Source organism: Primulina eburnea, chromosome 1 (genome assembly GCF_022965805.1).
Source record: "Primulina eburnea isolate SZY01 chromosome 1, ASM2296580v1, whole genome shotgun sequence".
NCBI classification, from domain to species: domain Eukaryota; kingdom Viridiplantae; phylum Streptophyta; class Magnoliopsida; order Lamiales; family Gesneriaceae; genus Primulina; species Primulina eburnea.
The window spans coordinates 64,561,260-64,581,317 of NC_133101.1; the positions used below are offsets into that span (position 1 = coordinate 64,561,260).

At 33.1% G+C, this 20,058-nt stretch overlaps 4 protein-coding genes across 5 annotated transcripts; 1 reads left to right on the forward strand and 3 right to left on the reverse strand.

Moving 5' to 3' along the window:
- Positions 1-1,058: 1,058 nt before the first annotated feature.
- LOC140814063 (myb family transcription factor MOF1-like) lies at positions 1,059-3,556 on the reverse strand. The gene is made up of 6 exons (XM_073172925.1): positions 3,002-3,556; positions 2,809-2,885; positions 2,600-2,642; positions 2,090-2,162; positions 1,781-1,982; positions 1,059-1,472 (listed from the first exon to the last, which is right to left on the reverse strand). Exons 1-6 carry the CDS (start codon positions 3,129-3,131, stop codon positions 1,236-1,238), a joined length of 762 nt encoding a protein of 253 aa, XP_073029026.1. The 5' UTR covers positions 3,132-3,556; the 3' UTR covers positions 1,059-1,235.
- Positions 3,557-7,423: 3,867 nt separating this feature from the next.
- LOC140841874 (D-galacturonate reductase-like) lies at positions 7,424-9,120 on the reverse strand. The gene is made up of 4 exons (XM_073209593.1): positions 8,700-9,120; positions 8,323-8,566; positions 7,844-8,023; positions 7,424-7,739 (listed from the first exon to the last, which is right to left on the reverse strand). Exons 1-4 carry the CDS (start codon positions 9,017-9,019, stop codon positions 7,527-7,529), a joined length of 957 nt encoding a protein of 318 aa, XP_073065694.1. The 5' UTR covers positions 9,020-9,120; the 3' UTR covers positions 7,424-7,526.
- A 4,372-nt stretch (positions 9,121-13,492) lies between these two features.
- LOC140841881 (uncharacterized) lies at positions 13,493-15,146 on the forward strand. Its single transcript, XM_073209607.1, has 5 exons — positions 13,493-13,642; positions 13,803-13,987; positions 14,112-14,196; positions 14,417-14,554; positions 14,721-15,146. The coding sequence occupies exons 1-5, from the start codon at positions 13,513-13,515 to the stop codon at positions 15,008-15,010; spliced, it is 828 nt and encodes a 275-aa protein (XP_073065708.1). The 5' UTR covers positions 13,493-13,512; the 3' UTR covers positions 15,011-15,146.
- Positions 15,147-16,258: 1,112 nt separating this feature from the next.
- LOC140841891 (sodium/hydrogen exchanger 7-like) lies at positions 16,259-19,355 on the reverse strand. 2 transcript variants are annotated; one of them, XM_073209627.1, is made up of 4 exons: positions 18,907-19,355; positions 18,511-18,697; positions 17,706-18,004; positions 16,259-17,477 (listed from the first exon to the last, which is right to left on the reverse strand). In XM_073209627.1, the coding sequence occupies exons 2-4, from the start codon at positions 18,674-18,676 to the stop codon at positions 17,415-17,417; spliced, it is 528 nt and encodes a 175-aa protein (XP_073065728.1). In that variant the 5' UTR covers positions 18,677-18,697; positions 18,907-19,355; the 3' UTR covers positions 16,259-17,414. The 2 variants fall into 2 exon arrangements, with proteins under 2 accessions (XP_073065728.1, XP_073065720.1); XM_073209619.1 differs by lacking the exon at positions 18,907-19,355 and having other exon boundaries at positions 17,336-17,477; positions 18,511-18,799.
- Between the last annotated feature and the right edge of the window lie 703 nt (positions 19,356-20,058).

The window sequence follows — 20,058 nt, forward strand, 5'->3', positions numbered from 1 at the left end:
GAATTGGTTTTTGTGGCCTCTATCAATGCACCTTATCTAGATGTGATGCCTGAATGACACGTGGCGGTGTTTTTTGCCCCGTCCAATTTTGTTCAGTTCCCATTCGTTCTCAGAAATTTTTTTCCTGAGGATTATTATATTGTGGATGAGAAGGGGAACTTTGGTCAAACCTCAAATTATTTTTATGAATAAATATTGTCTTTACTGGCAATACTTTCAAGGAAGGTAAAAATATTCAATTCCCATAATAAAATAACATATCATTATTTAATATTTGTTTAATTTTCACACATGTACTTTTATTTATATTATTCCATTAATTTGTTGTTTCTGGTTTTTCTTTCTTTCTTCTTGAATGGCCAAAACTGTGGACATAGACAATTTTGGCCATTGCATAAGTTATTAACAGCTCATATATAACTGCACGCAATCGTTTATATAATTTATTAATAACACACACAAATACATGCTGCGGATAGTGTTTTTACTGCACGCCGTTATTTATGTCAAGTGCAACAATATTAACAACACACATATGGGAGAACGCCGTTAAAAGTAATATTTGCAGCATGCAATATTAAACACGTTGTTGATAACGTCCCACAGAAAATCATTTTTCTTTGTAGTGAATATAATCTAGAGAAAAACAATTCAAAGAACAAATTCCGGCGTAGATTGTAAAATTAAAACCAAACAATGTGTATATATCTAATGATTTCATACCAACCTGTGACATTTTTTCATTATTTGTATGTAAAAAGTGCATTTTTGGTTCAATATATTTCTGTTTTTTCGAGTTCCATTATCCATGTTATCAAATTTAAAGCTTAATTCGTTTTCTTTAAATTTTTTACAATGTCATTTTTTTATATAAAAATGCTTATATGCAGACACTATACATTTCAGTGTCAACGCAAAATGACTGAATTTTTTTACCCTACATTAGTCCTTAGAGTCGACAACATGATCCTTTTTCAAAAAAGTGAATTGTTAGATTTTGAAAATCTGGAATTTGATTCACAATTTAATCAGGTTAAAAATTAGACAAAAAGAACTCGTGAAAAATGCGCATTTGCACCTTGTCCGACCTTATTTTAAAATTTTCAATGTCGGTAACCCAATCCTACTAATTAATACACAATGAAAAGCAATCTTGCACAGTAATATATAAAACATAAAACCAACTAAAAGTTTGGTGCATTTCTTGAATAAACTTGATGTAAAATACATATTGGTCAAGAATTACATAAACCAATAGAAAGGTTAAGATTCAGCCGATGTAGTTGTCGGAAAGTAACATCAGAATCTTTGAAGCTATTGAATGAAGAGATTGCAGCTTCGCTCGTCTCACTCCCCGTTGAAGACACGTTACTCATCTGCCATGTGCGACGAGGCAAGCACAAAGACAGCGACAATTCGATTTCATTTGCAGTCTCCTGCAACTTGCAAATCCTGATCTCATCATCTTCGTCCTGACAACCCCAATATAATTCTAAATATATTATTATTAAATAACAAAACTAATCAAAGTTTACAATATATGAATATTTCTGATTTATTTTTTTTATGTTATGATGATTTTTTTACATACGATCATTTAAAAAGCAGTTCCCAAAGAAAACCCATTACTTAAAATGGTTAGTCATTTCTTTTCAGAAACAAAAGAGTCCTGAAAAATGGACAAAAAGAAAAAGAAATATTCAAGAGGGAAACAAAAAAAAAAAAATAGAGTGTATATCCTGTATGCATGCAGAGAAAGAGAGAGGATATTGTAGTGTACCCTGAAAAGGTCAGGTTCCAGCACAGTCTGGTCAGAAGTGTATTCTTGAATATGCTGTTTGAGAACACAACTTTCTTCTTTCTCCTCCATTAATATTCCTCTCTTCTCAGCAATTGTCTGCATGTAATCATCATTACTGTACGGATTCCTGACTGGCTCACGCATTCCTTGGCTGCATTGTTGCAGATTCTCGATTCCAGCTCTATTTTATAATATGATTATTATTGTAGAATTTCGATTTAATCGTGTTCTTTGATGGTTAATTATCTTGAAATCCGAGAACAAACAAGAAAGGAAGGGCTAGTTCACCTTTTCGTCGGGATAGGAGACATGTAAAGCACATCTGTGTGAGGACGTTTTCCTAGCTGTGGAATGCTCCTATCTGCGTGCACAGATTTTCAACGCAGCAAACGCCAAGGCATCGGAGAAAAAAAGCCAAAAGCCAGATTGGATTTACGTGCACGCATTGGATACGAATATAAATAATATTTTTAAAAACAAATGACCTGCTTATGACAAATTAGTTCAGCGATTAACTTCCATTTAATCAAACATTTTACTGTCCTACGGCTCCTGCTTTTTAATCTATCACGCCATGCTCACTTACTTTTGACAGAAATTATTTGAAGTTGCCATTAAAAATGGAAAGCAGTAGAATAGAGCGTGTGATGAAGTTTAACAGCCACAGATTTACGTGCGGAAGAAACGAAAATCAAAGGGGAAAGTTACGCATTTATTGAAGTGTATATATAGATAGAGATAGATCGATGCATACATGTATAAACTAATTACCGCAAGATAGAAAATATTTTTGAGTACCTTGTCCATTAAAATCAGTAGGAAGCCGCATGCTTCTGTACATCTGTAGAGCAAGAAAGAGTGAAGATTAGGCCAGATTTTACAAACAAGTGCCGATAGGAGTTGGGTTGAGATCAAGAAAATAGGTAAAGCAAACTCTAATATTTTTCTTCCCTGAAAATCAACGGGCTTAATTGAATGATAAAGTAGAAAACTAGTAAGAAAGGAACCTGAAGATGACTTTTGACGTGAGAAATCGTGAGCCCTTTGACATCCATCAACTGCAGAACCAGTTTTGGGGTCGCCTCTGCGAGCACATATATGTAACCCAAATACGAACACTTTACTTTCATAAAAAAAGTAAGATTTATGGAGTAGAAAATTACTACACAAACATTAACAAAAATGGAGAAAAGAAGCTACTTTCTTGGCCTCCAAGCGCTTGAATTGCATGGACAAAACACTGGTGAAGATCAGGAGTCCATCTGAGCCGCGGCATCTTTGATCTTACATACTGTCTGACCCCATGAACATTCCTTCCATAGCTAACCATTTTTCAAGAAATTATTATATACGCAAGAACAAAATATATATTTTGAATTGGGTTTTTCCTTCAGCTGTTTCCAAGTAAAACCCACCCACCTACTGAAGGCTGGCTAGCTAGCTAGCTAGTTTCTGAAAGAAGAAATGAAGGTATATAGAAAAGACGGAGACAAATGGTATAATTGGAGGTGGAGGATCGCCTGCGAATTCTTTTAACTGGTTATAGATTTTATGAGGAGATTTTGAATAACTGCAAAGGAGAAAAATTCTCATCACGAGTCTGCTGATCTTTCCATCCGCAATCATTACAAATCCAAAAGAATTCTACGGATACCAACTGCTGCGCTGCTGCTCGGTTTGACTCTGCTCGCTTTCTCTCTCCAGATTCTTAATTATACGCCAGCATACTGCATACATACTCATCATCACAAAGAAACAGCCCCCCCTTCCGATATATATACAAACGTTCAGTACCTTTAATGGGACGGACGCACATTATACTTACATGGTCTATTTTTGTTTTTCATAAGATGTTACTGATGAATGCTACGTTAACAATTAACTCAATGTAAATAATTAGAATTCTTCATGCAATTATACACAATAGGCATCCATGTCTACGTTTGTACAATTAACATTTATAATTAATTTGATTTATATTTAAATAAAAAATACTATCATCACAAAAAAAATAACCGACATTCATATTACAATTTGAATTGATATCCACATAATGATGATATCATAATCGTAACGATTAACAAGTGAATAAATTACTATTTAATATGATAAAATATAGGAAAAAATTTGTGTGAGACGGTTTCACGGGTCGTATTTTATGAGATAAATATCTTATTTGAGTCATCCATGAAAATATATTATTTTTATGCTAAGAATATTATTTTTTATTGTGAATATCGATAGAGTTGACCCGTCTCACAGATAAAGATTCGTGCCCATCTCACAAATAAAGATTCATGAGACCAGTCTCACAAGAGCCCTATAAATAAATAAATATATATATTAGTAATTTACTGCATTTTTTTAAATAAATCTTATATTGAATTAAATATAATTCTTCTTATGTTTTTAATAAATAAGAATTACATAAATTTATAATTTATGCAAATGTGATATTTACATAAATTTCAATATATATCAGTAACATTTATATTTATTTTTTGGTAAAAATTTGTGTGAGACAGTCTCACGGGTCGTATTTGTGAGACGGATCTCTTATTTGGGTTTTCCATTAAAAGGTATTATTTTTTATGCTAAGAGTATTACTTTTTATTGTGAATATGGATACGGACGGTCTCACATAAGACTCACTTTTATTTTTTTATCAATATATCTTTTAAATAATAAATATATACAAAATATAAATATATTATTATGTCCCTAAAATATTTAAAATACTGGATATTCTTATATAAATTTACAAATAATAAATTTAATGCTAAATTATTTTTATCATATCAATCTTGCTTTTTAAAAGTATTAACATAAAATTATCAATATATAGAGTCAAGAATGCCGAATTTAATAAAAACTCATCCGTTTGCTTTTTGTCTTCACATTCTATCATATCAACAGAGAAATTGACGGTCAAAATCATATAATTAAATGAATTGACTGTGTTCATAAATATAGATTTAATATTACCAAAAATATCCAAGAAAAAAGCTTCTTATAATCATGGTATTCATTAATTTCTTGCAATTATCAATTTTTTTTATTATATGGTTTTTTTAAAAAAATTTATCTATTTGTTTTTAAAAAAATTCTTCTGTGATATTTTATGTTTTTTAACTCTAAATCATAATTCGAATAAATGATTTAATTATAAAATATATATATATTTTAAAATTTACGAAATATATTATTATAATAATGATAATGATATATATAATTAATAAATACACGGTTTTTAATTTATTTTTTAACAAATAATATAATATATAGCTCTCAGGTGGCCTAGTTTTGACCTTATACACGTTGCTCCTGTTGAGCTGATGGCAGGTGCATCGATGCTGCTGGTGTATTTTGGCGTGCGCCGTTAGTTTTCCTGCTTCTCCGATTACAAGCGACTCACCAAAAATTCTTCTCATCAGGATGGCAGGTATTATCCTGCAAATACGAAGATAACCACGTGAATAGACGTCGGAGAGATATTCGGCATGACCACTCTAATGCTAAAATCAACAAGTGAATAAAAAAAATCAATATAACAAGGAAAAATATTGTATTAATGATGTTTTCTTCTAGAGTAAAATGATAGGAGCAACATATATATGAAAAAATTAATGTTTAACAAATCTGATATTTATAGAAAGAAAGTTAATGATGATATTGTTTTCAGTACCCACTTACTAATTATGGTAATATGGTTGTTCATACCACGTCAAACTATCTCTTTTGCCATGTCAAATCCATGCAATTTTATCAGTGATGATTACCAAGATAAGATATATCATACTTGTGCACTCGGGCTAAGTACTATTATCGAGATAATTAGGGTAGAGAACTATAACCAGAGAACTCATCTGGAAGCCCGGCTTTTGATAGCCCAAGAAAATGATCATGTCTCGGACAGTCATTTATTCGTGTCACGCCCCGAGACTCGGGTTTGACACCGACGTTGTTTAACGATCACGCGATTGAAAACAACAAGCCTTCGTAGCACAGTTTAAACCGAAACCAGTCTATGATTCATATTTCAACCGAAATAAATATTGTCTTTACAATAATGAAATAAAAAAATACGACAGAGTTTATAGTGCGGAAGCGTAAAAAAAATAACTTAAACTAAATTCTTCTAGCGTTCACCGTCCCCAAAATTGTTCGGACTCCTCATCCTCGAGTTCTTCTTCAGACTTATCTGGGAAGGTTGTAAGGGGGGTGAGTATTTGGGAATACTCAGCAAGCGGGGGAATATCGAGCACAATAAAACAACATGCATAATTTTCAAAAAAAACACATACTTGCATAATTTTTCCAAACACTGCGATTTATCTACCTTCTATGGTTTACTGACGTCAGTCCCTAATTTTTACTCCTCTAAGGGGGCGAGGCCGTATAGCGGTTATGTCCCCCACCGCGTAAGGGTACGTCATGGTTGGGATTCCCTCCGATATACGGTCGATTCCTCACAGTGTTTTTAAAATCGTATGACAACACAAAAGTAGAAGAAAAATTGTACTCGACTATTTTTTTCTTTCAAAATTTTCAAAAATAATCCCACATGCATAACCGAAATTTTAAACATTAAAATAGCCCACTTACCTTAAATTTCTTGAAGAAAACTTGAAAAACTACGGTGGCTGGACTGCGGCAGGGCTTCGCTGTGCTCGAGAAAAAAACCTAAGGAACTAGAGGGGAGGGGATTCTCGAAAGCTTTGAGGGAGAAGTGGTGTGATTTTGAGTTAGGTGACCCTCCTATTTATAGGGGTTGGATGCTATCTCGATAGGTATCATCCGTGTATCAAATCTCCATCAAAATCGTGATCTAAATCTTGGTGATACGCGAAAATCTAATCTTTATCCAACCAAATTTTCGAAATTTGTATGATATACAAACTCTTGAATTCGAAATTCTAGGGTTGGTATTATATCATGCTTGATTTTTATCCCGGTATCTCAATATCAATTAACTCTTGGATTCTTTTCCTGTTCAAATTTTTGAATAATATACATGATATTATTATTCACTAAAATCTTGCAAACTCTCACATCCTAAAATTTAAATAAAAATCCGGTATCCAAAATATACTGTCATGATAAAACGATAACTTAAAAATCTTGGATTTTACAATTCGGATATTATCAAACCCCCAAAGCTTGTTGGACGGAATCATTCAGTACCCAAGATCCGAGCTTCCCCGGGGGTATCATTTCAAATTGCTTATCGTAATAGCATGCAATTAACATTATTGATCGACGGTGGGGCGACTCTATGATTTTAGAATGAAAATAAGTCGATGGTAGAAATTGGCCATTTGGCAACCGACCGGCCGACCAAAATATAATAATATATAGTCATCATGCAAAAAGAGTCTGAAGCTACTTTTGTATATATATATATATATATATATATATATATATATATATATATATATATATATATATATATATATATATATATATATATTATATGTTAAAATTGCTGTTTGACACTCGTTAGACTGGACTCAACTGAACGAAGCAAATGAAACGTAAATGTACTGATTTTTTTTCCTTTTTTCTTGGAAAAATGAAGATAAGGTAATCTCAACTTGATTTGCATGATGTACACGAAATTGTAATTTAAAAAATAAAAGCTCCTATGATAAATAAATAAAAAGCTCCTGACATTTATTCTTGATAAATATCTCATGAAATATATATATTTGAATATTTCAACATGTCAAACCAATGCATCCAACTCCAAAACAATGTCGTGGGGTCCCAAAACCGAGGCCAAAGTTGTCCCTTTTCGCTGTGGAAGTTGGTTGATCTTTTCAACATCTTCTTCGCTCAAAGACCAATCCAATATGTCGAGATTTTCTTTCATCCTCTCCTTGTTGAAACTTTTCGTCACAACGCTCACTCCTTGCTCATATACCCATCTCAGAGCCACCTACATGCATGTAAATATATAGTCAAAGAATTATATTTTCGACATATGAATTCATAGAAACATTATTCAAACTAAAGGGGATTTATAAAGATTAAATATATTACCTGAGCGGTGGTTTTTCCTCGAGATTTCGCGATATCGGCAAGAACTTCATTGTCCAAGATTCTGTTGTCTCCCCATTTGGTGTTGTTTGCACCCAAAGGAGAGTATGCAGTGAAGTGAATCCCTTTCTCTGTACAAAAGTTCTTCAATTTCTCTTGTCGCCATAGTGGGTTCAGCTCAACCTTTTATCAAATTAAGATAAGATGCTAATTATTTGTTTGAAGAGAAGAAGATTGGCACTCTATACGCAAATTTTGCCCATTTCAATTGTGATAGTCGATGTTACATTGATTGTTACTGAGTAAATTGACTTCGGTTACGAATGAGTTACGATTGGACTCTGTCCCACAACTTTTGGCCTAGCCGACAAAAACGACTAAATAAACCCAAATAACTAATAACGTTAAAATGTGTGACAATAAGATATAAAAAAAATAAAAAAAATTAGTTATTTTAAAATATTTAGTTAACATACGCTCACCTGATTGACCGCAGGCGGAATAGTGGCAGATGAGAGGATTTCTTCAATCGTTTTGGTGGCGAAATTGCTGACACCGATGGCCTTGGTGAGGCCAAGCTTTTTGCACTCTTCCATGGCTGCCCAAGCACCCTTCACGTCCAAAGGACGCACGACTTCTCTAGCGACGGGGGTTTTACTTACCATTTCGGTCAATCTTATTGGCCAATGTATCAAGTAAAGATCCACATAGTCCAGCTGAAGGTTTCTGCATCACAAAATGGTAAAAACAGAAAGGAAAAAAGAGAGGAAAGTTTAACAAAAAAACTCGCAAATTATCTGTTGGGATTATTTAATTTATTTGGAGTTATATATAGTTCAGTTCGCGAGAGGAAACTTGCCGCAGACTCATTTGACAAGCGGGAACAATCTGCGTGGGCTCCGCAAAGCTGCACCAGAGCTTGGTGGTGATGAAGAGTTCATCCCGGGATTGGACGAGCCCGAGGCGTACCGCTTCCGCTATGGCTTCCCCCACCGGCTTCTCCGATCCGTAAGCGAAAGCCGTGTCGAAGTGGCGGTATCCCACTTCGATGGCCTCAAGAATAGCCGCCTTGATCTTCTCGAAATCGGCTGGCGGGTACGATGCCGTGCCCATGCTGAGCACCGGCATAGCCTTTTCACAGCCCTTTAAGTTGACTGATGGAATTGTTGTAGCAGCCATTTTTCAGTAGATCGACTGCGTAGCCTGATTTGATTTTGTTCGTGCTAAAGAATTTGTCTCACGTATTTGTAGTGCTCCCAGTATGATGTCCCCAAAACACGTTGGCATTAAGACAAAGCCTAAAAGTTCGGCCAATGGGAGGTTACCCAAGCGGACAATATCTTTTGACTTTTCTTCAGCTATTTTTTTCTTTTGACTTTTCTTCCACTGATATTTTGTTGCAACTTTATGCCTTCATTGTCATTCATTACTTATCATATTAATTATTAAAAAAATAAAAATATAAGTTTACCAAAATATTATTATTTATTAATACATTTAACATCTTCCTCAAATATTTTTAATGTTGCTAATATTTTTTATATATACAATCTTATCAAATTTTGTCGACCCAATTAAACAGACTTTATCATTTTTCAAGGAGCATCCCATTCAAATAATATTAAACTAACTTTCCAAATTTATATGAGTTCCTTTTTCATATATAAATTCTGAGCAATTCCACTTAAAAAAAATCTGGATAATTTGCTTTGTGGGTGCGCTACTTTACTTTTCAATTAAGGGCAATAATTTTTTCAGATTTATTTTGGGCGCACTATTATTTTTTAACTAAAATAGTGCACTATTTTTTATTTTTTTAATTTAATTGTTGTTTATTTTGTTTTGGTCGCGTGTGATACGGTCTAATGGATCATTCAGTTATGTCCAATTTTACAATAATAGTAATATTTTGTTCTAATTTTTTTTTATGATAACTTAAATAAGAGATATATCACACAAAATTGATTTTTGAAATCATTTCAAATAAATTCGTGTTGTTTGTTTTATGTGTCAAATGGATGCCACATATTTGATCCAACGTTATGTGGTTGGCCTGATAGAAAAACAAGCAAGAATTTTGTGGAGAGGCGAGCCATTTTATAATTGTCATGTTGTGATCGATCCTTCCAGGATTTTTTTCGAAACTCACTATTGCTTATCCATCGTTCACGGCTAGGATTACTACTGGGGTATCTAATCCCATTCGCTCCCCTAGCGAATCAATTTATTTTTCGGCGGGAACATGTACATCATAGGAAACTGTCAAAATGTAATAAAAAATATGAAAACTAGTAATTCTCGTTGGCAAAATATAGAACTTATGTTATATTTAAAGATAAATTAATATTTTTATTATTTTAAATTTGAAAAGTTAATAGTGACAATTGTATTTTTTATTTGATTGCTCTAGTTTTTAAGTGAATTATTAGGAGTCATAATTCCGAAAATAAGTGTGCTGAAACTAAAATATTAGCTGTAACATCCCAATGTCATATTTTTTAAAAAAATAAACTCGAAATTCATAAAATAAATAAGATCTTGGTTTACAATATTATTAGCACTTGAACACTCGAACTAGCATAAAATACAGGAGACCTTATTTAGAGATGATAATGAATCGGATTCTGATGAAATTTCATATATTTTGTCATGTCTCCATTTATTATATTTACATTTATCCCCATCCCCGTCAAATATTCGATTTTCAACCACATCATCATACATGTGGCATGATCGGATGTTCATACCCTAACTAAATATCATATTACTACCTGCAAAAATTAAATTACTTCGATTAAACTATACATATTTACAAATTCTTAAGAGAAACTCATTAAGAAAAACATTAAAGATAAAATTAACAAACTAAATATTATGTTTATATTATTGGAAAAAAATATTATGTTATTATGTAAGTGCTATATAAATAAATTTTTTAGGTTCGATTAGTCTATTAACTTACTCCATGAAAGACAAATTGCCAAAAGTTTCTACTGGATTGTCCGTCTCCCCTTCATTCATTAGCCCACCAAAAAATGTCCAAATATGTATTTCATTAATCAAAATGTTCATACTTGCTTTGACAAGTTTACATAATATGGAAAAATAACAGAGATTTTAAAAAGAGCACATTTGAGGGCGACCAGAGAGAGCACATTTGAATTCCATTTTCACAGTTTCTGGTGAAATTGAAACTTTTGAAAAGTATTCAACTATCTTCGGCGGCCTCAGCATCCAATGGTTCGTTGTTAACAAGGACGCCGTCGTCCCAAAACTCTCGTGTACAAATGCATGACTGAATATAGATTCAGACGAACCGTTGGGGTCTATTAAAAACTAATCTTATGGTTGAATTCACGCTGAATGTTCAGTTTCAATATAGTAAAGCAACATTTTCAACAATGGTAATTATATTTAGGTGTTGCGAAGTCAATCATAGAGAAGGGAGATTTGAGGAAAAAAGGTTGAGAACCAAAGAAAGTGACCCATGTCGCCAACCCTCTTTGAATTGACCAAAGAACACATCACCGACCTTTGAGTTGAAACGGCCTTCTCCATTAGCCTTCCCTTTCCAGAAATTCACAAACCATCTATCCCCAGTATGAAAGTAAAACCAACCTTAAAGAAAGAAACCCAAAGAGCAGAATTAGGAACAATTAATGGTAAAATTATATATCTTAAATATATTTTTATTGTTTAGATAATAAATAAGATCACAAAACTTGAACTTACTCATATTCAATAGAGTAGGTCTCTTGTGAGACCGTCTCACGAATCATTATTTGTGAGACGAGTCAACCCTACCGATATTCACAATAAAAAGTAATATTTTTTATGGATAACCCAAATAAGATATCCGTTTCACAAAATACGATCCATGAGACTGTCTCACACAAGTTTTTGCATATTCAATAATATTGTCAATTTAAAATTCATTCTACTTTGATTTACTAATGTATAAATAAGTAATGTGCGGATTTGATATTTGATCAATTATTTCATTTTAAACAAATAATGCTCGATCCAAATATATACATACTGGGCTTGGCTAGATCAGAAAAACTAAGAGCCGTTTAGCTTTCATCAACACCATTCGAATATGTGCTAATCTAGACTGGCCCGTTTCCAACTTTTGTAATTATGGATCAAGTAAATAGAAGTGTTACAACGTTATTTTATTTGATGTTATATATAGAATTGATTTCTGGTACTCGTATAGTGCATCTATGTGAACACAGATGATTTTATATATTAATTGTGATGAAATTATATATTCAATAGATGAATTTTACCTAAGCAGTGGTCAGATAAGTACTCATAGTAAGTGTTCAGGAGATCGAACAGACGCACACACTTCTTTATGGTCACAAAGAAATTGCAATTAATTTGTTGCCTTTAAAAAATGAATAAATTAATATTTAGCCCTTGGTTGATAAACCACCCCAAAAGGGGGAAAAAGTCAGCACTTGTGAATTAGTCTAATCTAGAATTCTTGATAATTTAAAGTGAAAGGAAAAGATAGTCGAGTGACCCTACGATGACCATTATCAAGGAAAAGCCAGATGATGAAAAACAAAAGGAGAAACAGCAGGGAAACAAATTCGAAGAACAAAAAATAAAAAAGGGAAAGCATGAGATTTTGAATTGTTTCTCAACCATGTAGCATTGAATATAACATATTTTAGATCCTTTTTGTCTATATATGCTCTATGTAAATTCAACGTTATCAGATAATTTCAGTCTCTCGCATTTTTATGAAAATACACATAATGTCTTAATGGTTCATATGCTAAGATTTACATTTGAGAATACTCTAAGTAGCGCATATAGAAGAAACATTTCAGATCTTGTAACGATAATTCAAAAAATAATTAAATAAGGCATGTAACTTGTTAACTTAATTGATTTTGAATGTTTTTTTTTCATGTGTTAAAATTTGTGAAAATAAAATAATGAATATGGTGATGCCCAACCAAGCCAAGCCTATGAATATGTATTTAAATGATTAAATCTCACTTTTAATTATATTTTTCATATAAAAATTAAAAAGAAGCTAAGCATTGATCTTTTGTAGATTTGATATGGGATTTCAATAATTAAAAAGTTTGAATAAAAAATCAGATATTAGTTAGCACCATTGAATTTGAATCCATGTTTCAATTAAACATATGAACCCCAAGCTTTATTCATTATATTAAATAATACTACTTTGAAATATGAGCATATCTTTTTCCCAATCCTACCAATATCTCTCTTTCAAAACTTTCTTTTTACATGCCATACAAACATGCTATTATAGCCCATTGCAATAATTTAAAAGTAAACAATTTTTCCCGAATCCCAATATAACAAATCCTCCTTTAGTTCTTGCTGGCAGTTGACTACATGTTACCTTCTATCTCGAATCATTTTGCTAATTTCAAACAATTTAAAAGGTAGACAAATGTATAATTTAAATATAATATATTTTATATATGGATTTTTTCCATTTTAATAATAAAAATATTATTTCACCCTTGTGTTTCACTTGCAAAAGAAATATTTAATTTTGAATTTTACCTCAATCTTTAAATTTTTATTATTATCATTTGATCTATAATTAATTAACCGGCTAGTGTTATTGTGTGTATATATACACACATATATAGATCTTTGGCTTTATAGAACTGTATATGTCCATACATTTAAGCAAAATAATGGGTGAGCTTAGTTCCATTGCTTTCAGGAGTAGCTTCCATAGCTCTTCCCTAGGTTTTGATTTCCACAATCTTGAAGTTTTCAACGCAGAAATGTTTCAATTCAGTGAGTATAAATTATAATATAAGTAATGTGACCCTTTTCTCTTTTTCTTCGGTTTATTCTTTCTTTGTTTTCTCCTTGTCCTGCCAATAATTTTTAGCACAAATTTAACATGCCTGATATTCCTATATTAAGTAATAAATTTGAGTGAATTTTGAAACAGATCATGAGATGGAGAGTAGTATGATCGATAGTAGTGCTTGGACTCCGCCTTCTGCTGAAGCCTCTGATTTTTCCACTGGTTATCTTGAAGATGTTTTGTTTGAGTTTAATTGTAAGAGAAGACGGCTGTTCTTATTCAGTACTGAACATCAAAACCAAGATTCAATGGACCACAATTCCATGGTGGTACGTTATGGTCTGAAAAATAGCAAGTTCTTGAGCTACAATTATTCTTGAATTTTACAGGGTTTTTGTTTATTATTCTGTCGATTCTTTTCACGATTGCCTTTATTTTTTTGTCGATCCACAGAAGTGCTGGAATTCAAATTTCATGCAGGATTGTTGTGAAAACTTTGACAGCGTGAGTCAAATAATCAAGTGTGACACCATTTCAGGTAACTTAACTAGCCATGATCGATGAGACATAATTGTCTAGAATCGAAAACAGTGAATATACCTTTCACTGTAATTATTTACAATTTAAACATCATCCATTTTTAAAGATTTTCAACCTGTTTCGATACGAAAACATTGCATGCATATTCAGATGAAGCATTTAATGAATGTAGATATAATGTAGGTACGTTTATATATATGTTTTCTTGATTCTGTCAGACATGAGAACACCTGAAGAAGCAGTCTCAGAAACATACGATTCTTTATCTTCTTCTCTTAAAGAATCATCAATGGACTCTCAGTACACACCAGAAAAAGAAAATCTATGCATCAGAGGCCCTATAGTTTCTTCTGCAGGTACTATTTTCTCCCTCTGCCTCACAAAATATGTATACTATTACTAGCTGCACGATAAAGTATATTTCTTAATTAATTCCTCGAGTTTTAAAATGACAACTAATCGCATGACCAGTCTCATCAAGAGAAAAAGTTCGAGTACTTAACATTACACTAATTTGATCAGGGGGTAATGATCCAAAAAAAAGAAGCAAAAGGGCATTGGCGAAGGTAGTAATGTGTCCATTTGCATTAGTGAAACCGGGAGGATTTGAAGGGAATGTAACATTAAACGACATTAACAAGAGGAACTTAATGCCGCCGACAAGGGCCGTGCGCCACCCTGTTGGAGATTTCGCCGCCCGGTCATTGGTGTCACTGGAGGGGCCGGGATTGTCTGGGAAATCTGTGGTGGCATTCACTAAAATTCAGACCCATGGAAGAGGCACCATCACAATTATTCGTACTAGAAACTAATTTATTTCAAATCTTTTCGCATTACCCACTTTGGAAAATAGTCCAAGTTTGTAGAAAAATAAGTTTTTGTCTCATCTCACCTCGGACGTGTGAAAAGTCCCATGATTGGAAAATATATCAAATATACATGCAGAAATTATACTACATAAACATTATTATAACAAAAGAAATTAAAATTATTACACACATATTTAACATATAAAGAAATTAAAATTACCATTATCATTTATCAGAAATTAGTAAATGCGCCACGCGATTCTTGCCGTCTGCTCCATAAAAAGGGATATATTGTACGTAATTTTTGAGAAATATTTATGGATCTCCCATCACTCTCCACAACAATTTTCGTGCCTATAATATATGTTTGCTGTCATGTTGTACGTTTCATTTATTTTCTTCATTGAAGAATTGTGCATCCTATATTAATTAGTATCTTCATTGGGTTCAAGCTCTGGCTAGACTAACTATATGTTCCACCCGAAGTAATCGTTCTCATATCTCAACCTTTTGGGATGAGACATATTTTAATGAAAAATTTACATAATTTGTTGAAGATCATTGACTAAAATTTGAGCATACTCTATTAGAGAAACATTTCAGATGAATTATTGAAAAATCTCTCTAGCTCACATTTATAATAAGCTAAAATAAAATCTTAAAAAAACTTTTCAAGATTCAGAACACTCATTTATAAATGGAAGTGAACAGAAGATGTGGGGAACCAAATTAAAGAAAACAAAAGCGGTAGAGGAGGAGAAGTTGTCGGCAATTAATGACATATTGAAGGGATCATATCGGAGTTAGTAGATGGTGGTTGACGGGTGGTATACACATCAAGAGAGCTTTATAAATAGAGTTTATTTCCCTTCGAGTCGATCATTCATCCTATTTTCGAGTTCTTTTCTCAACTAAATAAATTCTTATTTGAATGTTTAGTTTTATAATCTTTGTGAGGTATTTATTCTCCTATATTAAGAGAGTGTGTGTTATTTTTGGAAAAATAACTGATTGATTATACACCAAAATAATATTATAGTGGCAATCTTTTGATATTTTACTTGGTTTTTTGCCCTAACATTTTTTGAGATTTTCCAAATAAATCCCGATATTCAATTTATTATTTAGTTTTATATTATTATCTCAAATTATGGTACACGATATTAACACAGGAACACGTGCTGTTTGCAGGCATTCTTTAAACTGTGTATTATTTGACGTAACGTTAACACGTTTGCAAAGGTACGCAACTCGTGCTCATCATGCATGCCTGCGTCCCTGTGTACATTTCTTGGGTTTAATCTGTTGTTTGTAACACAATTTTGGGACAGCAAAAGCAAGAAGCCGACATTTCAGCCAATTTTGTTTGATCGAAAAGGTATTGAGTTCGGATAATAATACGATATCAATATACTCTCTTAAAGATGTTCTTAAAATACGTAAATGTAAAGATAATCTATCTAGTTTAGTAAAAAATACATCATTCCAATCAAATATTGTAATGTATGGTATTTTTTTTTTCAAAATTGTTCTCGAACGTGATTTGCTATGACGTTGCTTACTACCGATGAGAAACGACTGCCTTCTCCATATCTAAATTCTGGGTTCGAGCCAGATTGTTGAGTTATGTGTGCAGCGGTTTAGGCTCGGTTCAACCTAACGCAACATGTTAATCTAGGTACCAACTTTCATGATTACCATGGGACCAAAATTTTGAAATTTTGATTCTCAAAATGTGGTCACAATGTTGTGACCACTTAGATGACAGCATTTTTCACAAGTAATTTACAATATTTATTCAAGTATACTATATATGTTGTGTATTTTCGTATTCTCGATCATTTTAGAATATTTTCATTACATCTAGGAACTGAACCTGATCACAGCCTCAGCTTCATTTTGCAGCCACAACATCAGTGAGATGTTGATATAAATGTTCCTCAACGCTTGCTAGTTGCTCTATATAATGGGGGACGATTTAAAAGAATATTAGGTAATGGACTGCGAAAATAAAGTAAAGATTAACCAAGTTAAGGGATTCATGGAGCGTGAGGAAAAGAGGCCGTAGCCCGGATGGCTCGTTTTTTTCCTTATTTTTTATACATAAAATTTTGTTCAATTTTCTCGTAGCAAGGACTCCATTTGTCAATACTAGGTCAACTCTAGCCCCGCACTGCTGCTAGGCGAGTTAATTCTCACAATATGTTCATCCTTGCAGCCAGAATCATCGCTCGAGTCATCTCTTGTTCCGCGAGTTTCAATCTGATGCAATTTTTCAAGCTGCAAAATATGACTTTCTACTTTGCTCTCTTGCATGCCTTTATTTCCCAGCGTAGCCAGACCCTTCAGATTTTGCAGAAACAAGCTAAGAGGTGGCCGAGGATGAGTCACAGTGGGATATGACTGGCTACGGGTCGGGGTACTTTCCTACTTCTTTGAAGCTTGGGCCACGTCGTCTTCTAACGTATATCTAATCATATTGGTAACATTTCAACAAGTTAGTATCAGCCCATTCCTCTATCAAAATACAAAGTTTTGGGGGAGATAAATTCAAATAATCTCATCCCCTGTTGAATAAAACACCAACATATATATAGGGTCGCATCAATATCTCTTTGGACTCAAAAAACTGTGAGTCATGTCAATGATTTTGTACCAAATAAATATAAGTATGGGATAAAAGATGAGTTGTATCTACCAAGCTGCCAAAGATGCTGAGTTGCACAGCCCTTGCAGATAAATCGTTTTCTTGTTGATTCAATGCTTCAAGATCTTCAAGTTTGGGATGGAAAAATTGTTCAGGCCAACTCATCAGACCACTATGCTCTCTACCGAGAGATCCAGAGGGGTGATCTGCAGATTGTGATATTCTTGTAGATGACCTCTTGCACAAGGTTCTGCTGCCATCATATCCAGCAATTTCAAATATGATCGCCCTTGCTCTAGTCTCAACCTGATATAATGACAATTGCTGAGAGGAACTTCCTTCTCTGGAACCTATGTTTAAGCAAAATTGCAAGAATGAAACTAAGGAATCTTGAGAGAATAAACTGAAGGTCAAACATGAAACTAAGGAATCTTGAAGAAAAATGATAAAACTCTGTTGTAGTTTATTAAAAAAAAACACCATGAAATAGACGTGGAGAAACATAAAACTGAGAATTTCCTAAATACATGAACCTTGGGAATTTACTTCAAAAATTTATTTAACTTATATTTAAATTTGACCGACTTTTAGGTGTTTTGGCATGGCAGGATCTTGCCATAATTGACGGTCATAAATATTTGACATCACCATCTCCAACATACAACATTTCAACATGAACAACCGAAAGATGTCATACAAGGATATTCTGGATAAGGGTAAAATGATGAAATATAAAATTAATATAAATAGAAAATTATATAAACCAGAGCAGCGTTCTGTCAGTTGTATCTAAAACTAGTATACTATGAGTTTGACAAAAAAGTTGACTGAATCAGAGTCAATTCAAGTTCAGTACCCATTCTTTCGGACCGGCGAGCGTTTTGATCAACACATGGAAATATTACCGCAGGAGATGTAAGCAAATCTCCTTGCCAACCTTGCATTTTTATGAATCCTTCTAATAGGAGATCAATAGAAATACGGGGTACTTCAAAACTCTCCTCTCGTATGTGTATATTCATGATTGATATTTTGAAGGTCTCCTGCAGATAAAGGTCAGTTCCATCATAGTAACTTGAGGGGACCAACCTCCTAATATATTTTGAATGGCAACTTGAATGAAGCAATGCTTCATCAGCTGACATGAAAAAACATATCCAGAAAATGGCTTGAGACAAAGAGAAAATCGGAACAAGAGAAAATTTGAACAGCAAGTGTTGCACATGCTGTAAGAAAAGCACTAGCATCATACCCGCCAAAAGAAATCTTCCACTGCAGGATCAGATCTCAGTGCAGAAATAAATATAAGAGTGGGTCTCAAGTGAGACGTCTCACGGATCTTAATCTGTGAGAAGGATCAACCCTACTCATATTCACAATAAAAAGTAATACTCTTAACATAAAAATAATATTTTTTTATGGATGATCCAAATAAGAGATCTGTTTCACAAATATTATCCGTGAGACCGTCTCACACAAGTTTTTACCTAAATATAAATTGAACACCGAAATTTATGTGAAAAACACTTAAAAATTATTATGGTAAAAACGACGGACAAGACGAAAAGAATTCCACTATAATATTTTTTTTGATGTATAACCACTCATTACGTTCCCAAAGAGAATGCACACTCTCTTAATAAAGAAAACAAAACACCACACAAATATTTTAGGACTAAGCACTCAAATGCTATAAAAGATAAATAACTCAATGAAATGATGAATTCAAGACGACATAAGAGAGTTCTATTTATAGGACTCCTTGTGAGTATGAAAACATTTAAAAAAACGCAACTTCCGCCTCAAATTATTTCTTCGTCAATTTAGATAAACAATACATTTAATGTCATTTCTCTGCCGACATTGGTAGATCCTACTAGAATCTCACATGGTGTGGATGGTAGCACTCGTGATAAAGGATTCGTGGTCATCAAATCACGTAATTTGGGAATTTTCAAAGAAAGTGGCTTTCTTAAGACTTTTCTTAAGCCAGCCTGCAGAAAAATAGGCCATCCCGATATTTAAAATTGACATGTTGGACTGATAATATCTAGTTTCGCTAGCTTATTTTGATATGTCTACTTGCTAATCCTTGATATATGTTACATAAATAATTTTTTTGTCTCAGATTTAGCCATATATATTTATGTGTGTGTATATATTATGTATAGATTTGATGCCCTTTGTATTCAAAACAAACATTTTGAGAACCCAACCAATCAATCCATTGATGATTAATTAATTGATCTAGTTTACAGTCATCTGTTTTTTTCGCGTAAAAAAACTACACAGATATGTTACATTATATATTAGTGTACCGAGCATACAGGGGCGGAGGCACACTATCACTCACTCGGGCTTTTGCCCGGGTGATCCAAAATTTTTTTAAAAAAATTATATGTAA

Coding starts and splice junctions, on each gene's coding strand:
- LOC140814063 (XM_073172925.1), bottom strand. CDS start 3,131: ATGGTTAGCTATGGAAGGAATGTTCATGGGGTCAGACAGTATGTAAGA. Junction 1,983..2,089: donor TCTCCTATCCCGACGAAAAG/GTGAACTAGCCC, acceptor ATTATAAAATAG/AGCTGGAATCGAGAATCTGC. Junction 1,473..1,780: donor TGGAACCTGACCTTTTCAGG/GTACACTACAAT, acceptor TGGGGTTGTCAG/GACGAAGATGATGAGATCAG.
- LOC140841874 (XM_073209593.1), bottom strand. CDS start 9,019: ATGGCTGCTACAACAATTCCATCAGTCAACTTAAAGGGCTGTGAAAAG. Junction 8,567..8,699: donor GCTTGTCAAATGAGTCTGCG/GCAAGTTTCCTC, acceptor TTTGTGATGCAG/AAACCTTCAGCTGGACTATG. Junction 8,024..8,322: donor TTCCGCCTGCGGTCAATCAG/GTGAGCGTATGT, acceptor ATTTGATAAAAG/GTTGAGCTGAACCCACTATG.
- LOC140841881 (XM_073209607.1), top strand. CDS start 13,513: ATGTCCATACATTTAAGCAAAATAATGGGTGAGCTTAGTTCCATTGCT. Junction 13,643..13,802: donor CGCAGAAATGTTTCAATTCA/GTGAGTATAAAT, acceptor ATTTTGAAACAG/ATCATGAGATGGAGAGTAGT. Junction 14,555..14,720: donor CCCTATAGTTTCTTCTGCAG/GTACTATTTTCT, acceptor TAATTTGATCAG/GGGGTAATGATCCAAAAAAA.
- LOC140841891 (XM_073209619.1), bottom strand. CDS start 18,799: ATGTCAGCTGATGAAGCATTGCTTCATTCAAGTTGCCATTCAAAATAT. Junction 18,005..18,510: donor TCGCCGGTCCGAAAGAATGG/GTACTGAACTTG, acceptor GCTTAAACATAG/GTTCCAGAGAAGGAAGTTCC. Junction 17,478..17,705: donor TCAGCATCTTTGGCAGCTTG/GTAGATACAACT, acceptor CAATATGATTAG/ATATACGTTAGAAGACGACG.